Genomic DNA, 14,499 nt, shown 5'->3' on the forward strand with positions numbered 1-14,499 from the left:
ATGCAATCAGGACTTAATTCTATTATACTACATGTGAATTCTGCAATAGAGACTAAAATGAGCAATAAACAGAAAACACCTCTCAAATTTATAATAAGTAGTAGTATTATTTCATTCCCTTATTAAGGTCCATATGGATTTTCTTACTCTATTTAAAATTACATAACAGATAGGTGATGTGCCACTATTATGAATAGCCCTGGAATGTTGTATAAGATATATTTGTCTATTGCTGAATTTTGGAAGATATAATTATTACCAAACATGGCATGTTAAAGTATTTATTCTAGCTCATGTAGCACAAGTACATATGACAAAACTATCATTTGGTAAAGTTTGAAAATGAAATGATCACTTCATTTAGTGCTAATGGAAGGGGATATAGAAGATAAGAGAAAGAGAGAAGACATTGAATGCTAGAGAGTAAAAATAGATTCTGAACTGTAGAGAGTGGGTTTATATGAAAAGTGACCAACTGACTGGAGACTAAATTTTGGAAGTATTTGGGATGTTCAGGGTTGAGGAAAACTGTGGAGAAAATTATACATGATTGCAGAGTTAATGCAGTGTATTACATAAGCAGTAATACTTCAAGAAAACATTCTTATTTCTAGATGTGATAGAAATAGGGGAATGGAGTGTGAAAGTTGAGCCATCCCCAGTCAGAAACAATTGCTTTTTAGTCATATTGAATGAAAGTCCCGAGCTTCAAGGCAAAGTAGAGTCTAGTTTCATGGATTATAGTCTGCATAGCTGGAAAAAATTGGTAACAAAAATGCAAAGTAGTTGATAAGGGGTGTGTGTGTGTGTGTGTGTGTGTGTGTATGTGCTTGTAAGTGTATTAGAAAATGACACTCTCAGTTTTGACCAGGTTCAGGCAAAATTGTGATAATATTGTGAACTAAATTAGATATGTAAATCGGAGATTTGGAAAGTGAGTGATCTCTTTGGAGGGACAAGTAGAACTGAGAATGGATAGAGTCCCAAGAAAAGAGATAAACATAAATACAGAATAAGTGGAAGCTAACATTGATAGAAAGAGCAAACTAATAATGTAAATATATCAACATAAACAGTCAATTACATAAGGGAAATTAATAAAAGGAAGATCTATAAATAGATGATGAGATAATGATTTAAAACAAATACAAAACATACAGGTGATAGAGGTATGAGTATGGATACAGATATGAACATATATCCAAGTTAACTTAAGAGCATCTCAGGTTATGCCTGTTAATTATTAACCGTTCTCTGCTTACTCTTGAAAATGCCTGTTTTCCAATGATAAATTTTAAGAGCTCAGTGGATAGATATAAAGATATACATATATAGATAAATATAACTAGTGTACATGTGTTCCTAATTTTCTGAGTTCATAAATGTGTTCTATATATCAACTGAAAATTATTCTATGAATTCTTCCTATGAATTTATTCTAAATTGAGCATTGATATATTCTACTTTAATATTATAATTGCTGCAAACATGCTCTGTGACATAGAAGCCTCCTGAGTGCTTCTTTGACCTCCACGTTTTTCAGGCTGTAGATCATAGGGTTTAACATTGGGGTAATAACCCCGTATAGCATGGAGATGAGTCTGTCTCTAGCTGGAGAGTGTTGGCTGGAGGAAGGCCGAATGTAGGTAAATATTGTTGTGCCATAGAACAGACAGACCACTAGGAGGTGGGAAGCACATGTGGAGAAGGCTTTGTGCTTCCCTTCCACTGTCTGGATCTTTAGAATGGTGGATATGATGTAGATATAAGAGACAAATGTGATTAGGAAGGCGCTTATCCCCAGGATGCCTCCTACCACTAAAACAAGCATTTCAGCTACATAAGTGGATGAGCATGAGAGGGCCATCACTGGTGGGATGTCACAATAGTATTGGTTAACTCGGTTGGACTTGCAAAAAGACAGGCGGAATGTAGACACTGTATGGAGGAGGGAATTGAGAAACCCTGCTGCCCATGTCCCAGCTGTCAGCTGGACACAGCGAACCTTGGTCATTATGAGCATGTAACGAAGGGGGAAGCAGATGGCCACATACCGGTCGTAAGCCATGACAGCGAGAAGGAAGACTTCAGTCCCTGCCAGGGCCACCAGGAAATAAAGCTGAAAAGCACATCCAAGGAAGGAAATGCTTTGCTGCTCAGTCAGGAGGTTCTCCAGCATCTTGGGGACAGTAGCTGATGGGCAGAATATGTCTAAGAGGGATAAATTTACCAAAAAGTAATACATGGGTGTATGGAGCTTCTTCTCAGTCCCAATGGCCAAGAGAATGGCCCCATTTCCTACCAAGGTGACCTGATAGATGATGGCAAAGACCACAAAGAGAGGGTAGCGCACCTCAGGGAGGTCAGAGAGCCCTATGAGGATAAACTGAGTCATGGTGGTTACATTGTAATTATCCATCTTCTCTCTCCACAAGGGACTTTCTGGAAGAAATGGAACAGACACAGGTTAGACGAAAAAGCCAAGGAAACTAGTGATGAGAAATTCTTGGAAAAATTTTGGTGTGTGGTTGATAAATTCTGTTGTTATGATAGAGATTTAATTTATTAAAACTGTGAAAAACATCTCTTGCATTCATGTTTCTTGAAATAGTCATCCTCAGTTCTTTATAAAGAGGAGATTTCTGTGCTCGCTTTGGCAGCACATATACTAAAATTGGAACGATACAGAGAAGATTAGCATGGCCCCTGTGCAAGGATGACACGCAAATTCGTGAAGTGTTCCATATTTTTGAGCCTTACATCGGAAACTGGGGATGTACTCTATGGTGACTAACATAATATAATAAAAAATCATTAAAAAAATAAATAAAGAGGAGATTTCTAAGAAATGAAGGAGACATTTAAAAATTTGTATTCTCAGTAGAACAGTTGTGGGTCTTTCATCGGTGTTTGGGATATCACAATTCATTGAATGTTCACGGTGTTTCTCACACCTATTCAGACATTGACATTATTTTGTCTTGTATTACCTAAATGTGTACAATTGTATGCACTAGCTAAAATCTAAGTAACTCAAAAGTGGAAGCTGTGCATTTTACATGATATACAATTTTAATAATTGTTACCAACTAGCAGATATACGGTATATTTGTCTAAATAATTATTCAGTATAAGAATGGATGGTGTGTCTCCTGTTCTGATGAAGTGTTTAACTGGTAAGAAATAAATGTGGGAATGCTTTTATAATTCCAAATTATAATTTATATATGAATATTAATATTTTTTCCACAAAGACTAAACTTTAATAAAATTAAAATAGCCTACAAAATATAAATAAAGCCATATATATATATATGTATGTGTATAAAAAATCTGGTTTTTATAGTTTCTGTGAACAAATATACTCATATAATATTCAGTTCCCGTCTCATTAAAATTTAAAATTTCACCATGTGTCTAACTATTTAAGGAAATATGGGGCTTAAAATTATTTATGTAACTATATATTATATATTTAATTTAATTATAATCAATTATAATTATGTAACACTGATCTTTTTAGCCATACTAACGTTTTAAATTTTAATTGCATTTGTATGTGTGTTAATAGTCCACATAATCATAGTGTTTAAGGGTGTTTACAATAATAACTTTATTTTTTTGGTGGTGATACATATTTTCCTTTTCTTTTTATGCATTAATATTTTTTAATTTAAATTCAATTAGGCAATGTATAGTGATTTTAATTAAGTTTCTACAAATCAATGCTTCTGTGGATTTTTGTCACTTTGAAACTATTTTCTTTTTTAATGTCACATGTGTGATAGCAAAAGAGAAGATAATTCAAAAATAAAATATAAAAGTCATATTCAATGGTCTCTTATCCCCATTGATTTTGTCTCTTGGAAATTGTTAATTAGCTTTGTTCAGAGACAATGTACACTATATATAATAGGATTACACATAATGATTTATTTATTTAAATAGAATTAAATTATTTTTCAACACTCTTTTTCCATGCAATACTTAAATAAAGATCTGTGAATCTACTTGGGAGAAATTTTCACTCATTCCTCAAGCAGCATCAGTTTTGTGCCATGTTTGGATAGGCTGGTAATGGGTATTAAGATGGGCATGTATTGCATGGTGCACTGGGTGTTATACACAAGTAATGAATCATGGAACTTTACATCAAAAATTAGGGATGTACTGTATGGTGACTAACATAATATAATAAAAAATATTATTAAAAAACAAAACAAAATTTATATTAATTATATTAAAATCATAAAATTTAGGATAGAAAATACTATTATAACCAGAAAGTGCTTGAATTCCGTCATCTAATCAGCAGATATTTAATGAATGAATTAAAAGTATAGGGGGTAGGGGAAGAAAGGGATAAAGAAAGGGGGAGTAATCAGAAGGGGGAATGAAGCATGAGAGACTATGGACTATGAGAAACAAACTGAGGGCTTCAGAGGGGAGGGGGGTGGGGGAATGGGATAGACTGGTGATGGGTAGTAAGGAGGGCACGTATTGCATGGTGCACTAGGTGTTATACGCAACTAATGAATCATCGAACTTTACATCAAAAACCAGGGATGTACTGTATGGTGACTAACATAATATAATAAAAAAATTTTAAAAAATTAAAAAATAAAGTGAAAAAATGTATTGAAACAAATCTATCATGTCAGAAAAGTGCTCAATTTTAATTTGTCTATATCTTTAAATATTTGTTTTCTGAAAATGTTATAATGAATTCATTAAATTTTAAAAGGAACTTTCTTCTATAAGAAAAATTAATCTTTAGAGACAGTAAACATTAAATTCTATGTTAAATATTTATTTTTCTTTTTATCCACATTTACTAATTTGACCCCTTCTTTGTAACAAGGATTATGAAAAATAAGTAAAAAACATCCTAATGGACACATAAGCTAGTTATATATTGGGTTCCATAATCAATATGTATCCTTTATAAAAAAATGCATATTCCCTACACTTTGTAATTTTTAAAGTTTTAAATCAAACTTATTGCTTTGGCATATAGAATATAGAATTTGTTTATTTGGGGAAGGAACTTTTATTTACCCTCCTTTTGAAATCAAACATAATTAAAGTTTATATATTTGCACTTAATTAGAAAATAAGAGTAATATTTTTGTTAATAATATATTGTTGAGGAGGAAGTTCTGTGACCTTCCTTATTATCCCAGAAAATTGATAGCAATTATACTAGAGAATCTGAGAAATTTTGTGAAATGCAATATCTCAACTGCCTTGTGTGATTGGTGTAAATATATACATGTAAGTGTATGAAGAATACACACGGAAATCAGGGTGTTTGTTTTGTTTGGTTTGGTTTGGTTTGGTTTGGTCATAGACAGCCAAACATATAATTAGAATTGGGACAAGGGGTGTGTGGCTAAGATTACTTTTTTTTTTTTTTTGAAATGACCCAGGAATCAAACAGTCTCATTAGTTATAAGACTTACCTTATGCATGGGGTGAAATCCAAGTGTCCCATAAATGAAGCTGGTTTCTTAACAAATAGTTACCTTCAAATGTCCACTATATAAAAGAAAAGAACATCACTCAATTAAACAAAAATAATCATAAATAAATCTTCAGTCTTGAAATAATTCCTAAAGTTTATAACGTATTTAATAAATCAGTATCAAAAATTATTTTTAACATTTCTTAAAAAACAGGAGGATGTTTTTCATTAAAGCTATATAGTTAAAGAAGTTCTATAGGCTTTTTAACTCAATGATTGATAGCTAATAAATTGAAGGAATCAGTGATAACCTTCTAAAATATATCTTTCCACCTACTTTGTAACGTCCTTCTTGTCTGTTAGGTCTCATGAATCCAGTTTTCTAGGGAACATACACTCATGTCAATGGGTGAGAAGAATTCATTAAATACATCAATATTCTACTGACAGAGGCTTGAGATACACACTTGGGTGAGCATGCACAATATTTTAGGGCTGAAATTAAACTAGGTTAAGCATTTATTTAAATATACATGCTATAATATTTTAAATTCCTCCTTTATCATACTGATTTAGTATTCAGTTTTAACTAGTTTCCTAAATGTATTTGTTTTTACATCACATTAACATCTCCACAATCATCCAAAGATTTATTTTAGTTTCAAAAGTCCAGATTTTAACATACAATTTTCTTTTCAAGATCTGGAATACTCATTACCAATAAAAATATTCAACAATAATAAAGCAAAATGAACTAGCCAAAAAAATCAGTAATTAAAGCAAACTTGTCATTCATATATAGGATGTCTATTGCCATTTATTCTCTAGTTGATGTCATGCCCACTGTTCCCTTAGGAAAAAAAAATAAATAATGACTCTAGAGAGAATATTCTGCTCTTCATAAATCTAAATTACTACCAACCTAATAATAGCCACTTATTAATAATAAAAAAACCTACTCATTTTAGAGTTAGTCAATTTAGTGGAAGTGGAAAAAACCTGAAATATTGAAGAGGAAAATTTTGTGTCTTGTGATTGTCTAAGGTAAGATTGTCATTCAAGGAATGTAGGTAATGGACATATAGATGTTCATTATGCCATTTCATTTTGTCTATAATGTAATTTCTCCAAAGAAAATGTTGGGAAAATATCAAACATGAACTTAAAAATGACAGTATCCAGAGTAATTTGGCAACATGGACTTCTATGTTCACATTTTTTTAACTTTTTAAATTTTTAAGTAGTAATTTGGAATATTTCTAATCTATTTTTAGATCTTTACACTGTTTCTGGTGTACTATATGGAATAGATTTTAACTTCAATTGTGCTATACATCATTTTTACCTTTTAGGTCTTTGGACAATAGAGGTGTACACTCTGTTATAAAATATTAAGAAAATATCCATATATTTCCCATCATATCCTCTCAAATCTTCCTTCCATCTCCTCAGCTGCAAAGTGGTTGATTATTGTATTTGTTGGAAACTGTGATTCCCTGAATCAAAGAAAACCCCCTCAAAAATGTTGCTTAAGCAGAATTACAATTTTTATGTTTTGTTCTTGTTGTCTTTTTTTTCTCCACACTAAAGAAATACAGAGGTAAAATCCTATCTCTAACATCCCAATGCACCTGGGCTCCCTTAGGTTTCTCTTCAGCCCAAAGGAGCATGGCAGCTCCATCCAACCATCCATACACATGGTTCTGAATCATTGCATGAGGGTCCTGAGCCCTAGAAAGAGGGGCCGGGATGCAAGTTGGATTAAGACACTTGGAAAAAATCCTTATGAAAGTAGTTGTAGAAATTCTAGTTAATCCCAACTTGAAAGACTTGAGTTATCTGACCACTCAGATTCCAGGGAGTCCTGAGCATATTGTTTTTCCTTTAGACACCTCTTAGAAAATCAACTAACAATTTTAAGGACAGCATATACTCTGATTTCTTATTTTTTATAATTATATGTACAAAATAGGATGCCATTTTATTTTTTTTTAATTTTGTGCTGTTACCTTATTATATTTATAATAACCATCTTTGTGGGTATGAAGTAGTATGTCATTTTATTTGTTTTTTTTTAAGTTTTTGTTTAAATTCCAGTTAGTTAACACACAGTGTAATGTTAGTTTCAGGTGTACAATATAGTGTTTCAATACTTCCATGCTTCCCTGGTGCTCATCACAATAGATGCACTCCTTAATCTCCATCACCTATTTAACCCATTCCCCCTTTCCCCTGCCCACCTTCCCTCTGGTAGCCATCAGTTTGTTCTATATAGTTAAGACTCTGTTTCTTTCTCGTTTTTTAATAATATTTTTATTATATTATATTAGTCACCATACAGTACATCCCTCATTTTTGATGTAAAGTTCCATGATTCATTACTTGCATATAACACCCAGTGCACCATGCAATACGTGCCCTCCTTACTACCCATCACCAACCTATCCCATCCCCCCCTGAAGCCCTCAGTTTGTTTCCCAGAGTCCATAGTCTCTCGTGGTTCATTCCCCTTCTGTTTCCCCCCCCCGCCATTTCTCTTCCCTTTCTTCTCCTACCGATCTTCCTACTTCTTATGTTCCATAAATGAGTGAAACCATATGATAATTGTCTTTCTCTGCTTGACTTATTTCGCTTAGCATTATCTCCTCCAGTCCCGTCCATGTTGCAGCAAATGTTGAGAAATTGTTCTTTTTGATGGCTAAGTAATATTCCATTGTAGATATGGACCACATCTTCTTAATCCAGTCATCTGTTGAAGGGCATCTCAGCTCCTTCCAAGAAAGACTATTTTCTTGATTTACCTCTCTCTCTCTTTGCCCCTTGCTCATTTACTTGTTTCTTAAATTCCACATATAAGTGAAATCATGACATTTGTCTTTCTCTGACTGACTTATTTTGCTTAGCATAATACTCACTAGCTCCAACTGTATCCCTGAAAATGGCAAGTTTTCATTCTTTTTGATGGCTGAGTAATAATCCAGTGTGTGTGTGTGTGTGTGTGTGTGTGTGTGTGTGTGTGTGCAATCACATCTTTATCCATTCATCAGTTGATGGACATCTGGGCTCTTTCCATAGTTTAGCTATTGTAGATAATGCTGCAAAAATATGCTCAACATCACTCATAATCAGGGAAATACAAATCAAAACCTCTATGAGATACCACCTCACACCAGTCAGAATAGCTAAAACCAACATCACAAAAAACCACAGATCTTGGAAAGGATGTGGAGAAAGGGGAACTCTCTTGCACTGTTGTGGGAATGAAAACTGGTGAAGCCACTCTGGAAAACAGTATAGAGGTTCCCCAAAAAGTTAAAAATGGAGTACCCTACCACCCAGCAATTGCACTACTAGGTATTTATGCAGAGAATACAAACGTACTAATTCAAAGGGAATATTAATAGCATGCTATTTTAAATATATATAAAAATATATCTTTAAACTGTATACATTGATACAGATGCCAAAGTATTTGGAAACCATCAAGCTTGTATAACACATTCCAATCTTCTATAGCTCTAAACTTTCATTTGGTTGTCAGTAAATTATAAGTTGTCCTCTAATATACTTTTTAATGATGGGCATGGGAGTAGGTGGATAGAACTCTAAATCCAGGGGCACCTTGATGGCTCATTTGGTTAGGTGTTGACACTTGATTTCTGCTTGGGTCAAGACCTCAGGGTCCCAGGATGGAGCTTCATGTTGGGCTCTGTGCTTAGTGGGGAGTCTGCTGCGGATTGTCTCTCTCCCTCTGTCCCTCACCTCCCCCTGGCTCATGCTCTTTCCTCCAAAATAATAAATAAATAAATCTTAAAAAAAAAAGGTACTCCTAATCCAAATGTATTTAGCAAACATGACTTCCAGCTAATGATTACAATTTCAGCCTCCATTTTAGCTAGATGGAACAATCTGTTAAAATACAAGCTAATAAGATGTTGATAATGTCGATGTGTGCAGGCTCCATGTCATAATTAATAACAAAGATGTTCATTGATTTCTGCATTCCTATTCTTAATATGCTTAATATTTCTATATTGTCAAATTAATACCTTTTACATTTCTAAAGTTTAAACTTTTACTGGTAAGAAATAGTTCCTTAACTTTGATTATCCATTCTTTTCTTAACAGGAGAACCTGCTCCTCTGGATTTCTCTCTCTAAAAAGGGAGCATTTCAGTTTTCTTTTTTTCTTTTTTTTAAATAATAATCTGTATTATTGTTATCATAATAATAAGTATTATTGTTATTTTTATTATTAAAATTAGTATTGGAGTAAAAATATATATATTTAAAAAGAGCATATAATTATGCTCATGGAATGTTCTCATTTTAGTTTTGTATTTTATTTTTTTAAATTTATTTTTATTTTTATTTTTTTTAAAGATTTTATTTATTTATTCAACAGAGATAGAGACAGCCAGCGAGAGAGGGAACACAAGCTGGGGGAGTGGGAGAGGAAGAAGCAGGCTCCCAGCAGAAGAGCCTGAGATGGGACTCGATCCCAGGACTCCAGGATCACACCCTGAGCTGAAGGCAGACACTTAATGACTGAGCCACCCAGGCACCCCTAGTTATGTATTTTAAATTAATATTGCAATAAAATTAACATCTTATTTTTGTTGTACAATTTGATGAGCACTATCCTATGTATAGATTTTATAATGACCATTACAATCAGGATATTAAATAACTCCCCACAAAACCCTGTGATATCTCTGTGTAGGCATACACTCACTTAAACCTCTAACCCCTGCTATCACTGTGTTCATCACTGTAGTTTTGCCATTTGGATAATGTCATATACATATACTCAACTGTGTATAACTTTCTGAGACTCCTTTCTCTCAGTATAATTCTTGCGGTGTTATCCACATCACTGCACACAGCTATATTTTTATTTCTAAGTGTATTTCATTTTATGAATGTATCACATGTTCATCCAATTCTTACTGAAAGATTTTAGATTGTTTCTTGATTTTGGTAATTATAGAGTGGCTACAACTATTCATGTATACATTTTGGTCTAAACATGAATTTGCATTGCTCTCAAATATTTAGTATTATGTTTCTGAGCCAAATAACTATATGTTTAACCACATGAAAAGTGACCCAATTTTTAGGGTGGCTATACCATTTTACATCACCACCAGGAATGTGTGAGAGTTGAAGATGTTGTATACTCTCATTATTTGTTATTGTCAGCACATTTTGTTTCAATCATGATATCTTATGCTACTCTACATTTGCTTTTTTTTTCAGATTTTGTTATCTATCTGATAGAGAGATAAAGAGAGAGTAGAAGTAGGCAGGAGAGAAGACAGAGGGAGAGGGAGAATCAGGCTCTCTGCTGAGCAGGGAGCCTGACACGAGACTCAATCCCAAGACCCTGGGATCATGACCTGAGTTGAAGGCAGATGCTTAACTGACTGAGCCACCCAGCCACCCCTACATCTGCTTTTCTATCGTAGCTGCCATATAGTAGCTTTCTATAGTATAGCTTTCCGTAGTTTCAATAATAGCACTATCCATGCACTTACCATGTGTTTATGACTTAATGAAGGGTTGTCAATTTTTAAATTGTTTGGCTTATTTTCTTCCTCTTGACTACTGAATGATTTTTATATAATGTAAGTTCCTTGTCAGAATGAAATGTTCAAATACTTTATTACACTGTATTTTGTATTTTCATTGTCTTATCACTGTATTTCACAGAGAATTATTTATTTGTTTTTTACTGACATTTTTTTTATAATGATTTTTTATTATATTATGTTAGTCACCATACAGTACATCCCCGGTTTTTGATGTAAGGCTCGATGATTCATTAGTTGTGTATAACACCCAGTGCACCATGCAATATGTGCCCTCCTTACTACCCATCACTGGCCTATCCCATTCCCCCACCCCCTCCCCTCTGTAGCCCTCAGTTTGTTTCTCATAGTCCATAGTCTCTCATGTTTCATTCCCCCTTCTGATTACCCCCCTTTCTTTATCCCTTTCTTCCCCTACTGATCATTCTAGTTCTTATGTTCCATAGATGAGAGAAATCATATGATAGTCGTCTTTCTCTGCTTGACTTATTTCACTTAGCATTATCTCCTCCAGTGCCGTCCATGTTGTAGCAAATGTTGAGAACTCGTTCTTTCTGATTGCTGAGTAATATTCCATTGTATATATGGACCTCAACTTCTTAATCCAGTCATCTGTTGAAGGGCATCTCGGCTCCTTCCACGATTTAGCTATTGTGGACATTGCTGCTATGAACATTGGGGTGCATATAGCCCTTCTCTTCACTACGTCTGTATCTTTGGGGTAAACACCCAGTAGTGCAATGGCTGGATCATAGGGTAGCTCAATTTTTAACTTTTTAAGGGACCTCCACACTGTTTTCCAGAGTGGCTGTACCAACTTGCATTCCCACCAACAATGTAGGAGGGATCCCCTTTCTCCACATCCTCTCCAACAATTGTTGTTTCTTGCCTTGTCTATTTTTGCCATTCTAACTGGTGTAAGGTGGTATCTCAGTGTGGTTTTGATTTGAATTTCCTTGATGGCTAATGATTTTGAACATTTTTTCCTGTGTCTGTTAGCCATTTGTATGTCTTCATTGGAAATGTGTCTGTTCATATCTTCTGCCCATTTTTTGATTTGTTTATTTGTTTCTCGTGTATTGAGTTTGAGAAGTTCTTTGTAGATCTTGGATACCAGTCCTTTATCTGTAGTGTCATTTGCAAATATCTTCTCCCATTCCGTGGGCTGCCTCTTAGTTTTTCTGACTGTTTCCTTGGCTGTGCAGAAACTTTTAATCTTGATGAAGTCCCATAAATTCATTTTATCTTTTGTTTCTCTTGCCTTTGGGGCTGTATCATGAAAAAGGTTGCTTTGGCCGATGTCGTAGAGGTTGCTGCCTATGTTCTCCTCTAGAATTTTGATGGATTCCTGTCTCACATCAAGGTCTTTCATCCATTTGGAGTTTATTTTTGTGTATGGTGTGAGATAGTGGTCAAGTTTTATTCTTTTGCATGTAGCTGTCCAATTTTCCCAGCACCATTTATTGAAGAGACTGTCTTTTTCCCACCGGATGTTTTTTCCTGCCTTATCAAATATTAGTTGCCCAAAGAGCCGAGGGTCCATTTCTGGGTTCTCTATTCTGTTCCATTGGTCTATGTGTCTGCTTTTGTGCCAGTACCATGCTGTCTTTGTGATCACAGCTTTGTCGTACAGCTTGAAATCCGGCATTGTGATGCCCCCAGCTTTGTTTTTCCAACAGTTCCTTGGAGATTCGGGGTCTTTTCTGTTTCCATACAAATTTAAGGACTATTTGTTCCAGTTCTTTGAAAAATGTCATCGGTATTTTGATCGGGATAGCATTGAAAGTGTAGATTGCTCTGGGTAGCATGGACATTTTAACTACGTTAATTCTTCCGATCCATGAGCATGGAATATCTTTCCATCTTTTTATGTCTTCCTCAATGTCTTTAAGAGTGATTTATAGTTTCTAGAATAAAGGTCCTTTATGTCTCTGGTTAAGTTAATTCCAAGGTAACGTATGGTTTTTGGTGCTATTGTAAATGGGATGAATTCCCTAATTTCTCTTTCTTCGTTCTCGTTATTCGTGTCCAGAAAAGCAACTGATTTCTGAGCATTGATTTTGTATCCCGCCACATTACTGAATTGCTATATAACTTCTAATAGTTTGGGAGTGGCTTCTTTTGGGTTTTCCATATAGAGTATCATGTCATCTGCGAAGAGAGACATTTTGACTTCTTCTTTGCTGATTTGAATACCTTTGATCCCTTTTTGTCGTCTGATTGCTGTTGCAAGGACTTCTAGTACTATGTTGAACAATAGTGGCAAGAGTGGGCATCCTTGTCGAGTTCCTGATCTTAAGGGAAAGGCTTCCAGCTTTTCCCCATTGAGAATAATATTTGCAGTAGGCTTTTCATAGATGGCTTTTATGAGATTGAGAAATGTACCCTCTATTCCTACACTCTGAAGGGTTTTAATCAGGAAAGGATGCTGTATTTTGTCAAATGCTTTTTCGGCATCGATTGAGAGGATCATATGGTTCCTGAGTCTTTTCTTGTTGATATGCTGTATCACGCTGATTGATTTGCGAATATTGAACCACGCTTGCATCCCAGGTATGAATCCCACTTGATCGTGATGGATAATCCTTTCAATGTACTGTTGGATTCTATTAGCAAGTATCTTGTTGAGGATTTTGGCGTCCATATTCATTAGGGAAATCGGTCTGTAATTCTCCTTTTTGAGGGGGTCTTTGCCTGGTTTGGGGATCAAGGTAATATTGGCCTCATAGATTGAGTTAGGTAGCTTTCCTTCTGTTTCTATTTTTTACTGACATTTTTAAGAATAGTTTTAGGTTCATGACAAAATTGGGGGGAAAGTACAGAATTTTCCCATATACTCATTACCCTGTACATTCATAGACCCCCCCCATTATCAACATCCCCCACCAGAGTGGTACATTTTTTATTCATATACCTGCATTGACACACCATAATCACACTATATCTGTATTTTACATTGTGTCACTGTTACTGTTTTATCCTTCATCATAGTGTCATATAGAATGATTGCAGTGCCCTAAAAATCCACCTGTTCCACTTTGCCCCTCAACCACCACACAGCCCCTAGCAACCACTAATCATTTTGTCTCCATAGTTTTTCTTTTTTCAGAGACTAATAGTAGGAGTTACACAGTGTGTAGCCTTTACAAATTGTCTTATTTCCCTTACTAATATACAGGTAAGATTCTTCATGGGTTCCCAATAAGAGCATTTCTTTTAAGCACTGAGTTATTTCTCATTGCTAGGATATATGACCATTTATTTATCCATTTACCTGGTAAAGAACATCTTGGTTGCTTTCAGATTTTGGCAATGATGAATAAAGCTTCTATAATTATCCATGTGCAAGTCTTTGTGTAGACATAATTTTCAACTCCTTTTGGTAAATACCAAGAAACAAAATTGCTGGATCAGATGGTAAGACTGTTCAGGCTTGTTAGAAACC

General features: G+C 34.7%; 1 protein-coding gene and 1 non-coding gene across 2 annotated transcripts; one reads left to right on the forward strand and one right to left on the reverse strand.

The window, feature by feature from the left end:
* Window positions 1-1,471: 1,471 nt before the first annotated feature.
* LOC123791190 (olfactory receptor 5V1-like) lies at window positions 1,472-2,419 on the reverse strand. The gene has a single exon (XM_045795827.1). The coding sequence runs from the start codon at window positions 2,417-2,419 to the stop codon at window positions 1,472-1,474; it is 948 nt and encodes a 315-aa protein (XP_045651783.1).
* Window positions 2,420-2,644: 225 nt separating this feature from the next.
* On the forward strand, window positions 2,645-2,751 carry LOC123791198 (U6 spliceosomal RNA). The gene has a single exon (XR_006779293.1). It is a non-coding gene; the product is annotated as a U6 spliceosomal RNA (small nuclear RNA).
* The last annotated feature ends 11,748 nt before the right edge of the window (window positions 2,752-14,499 follow it).

This window comes from Ursus americanus, chromosome 5 (assembly GCF_024610735.1).
Source record: "Ursus americanus isolate L20-20 chromosome 5, mUrsAme1.1.p, whole genome shotgun sequence".
NCBI classification, from domain to species: domain Eukaryota; kingdom Metazoa; phylum Chordata; class Mammalia; order Carnivora; family Ursidae; genus Ursus; species Ursus americanus.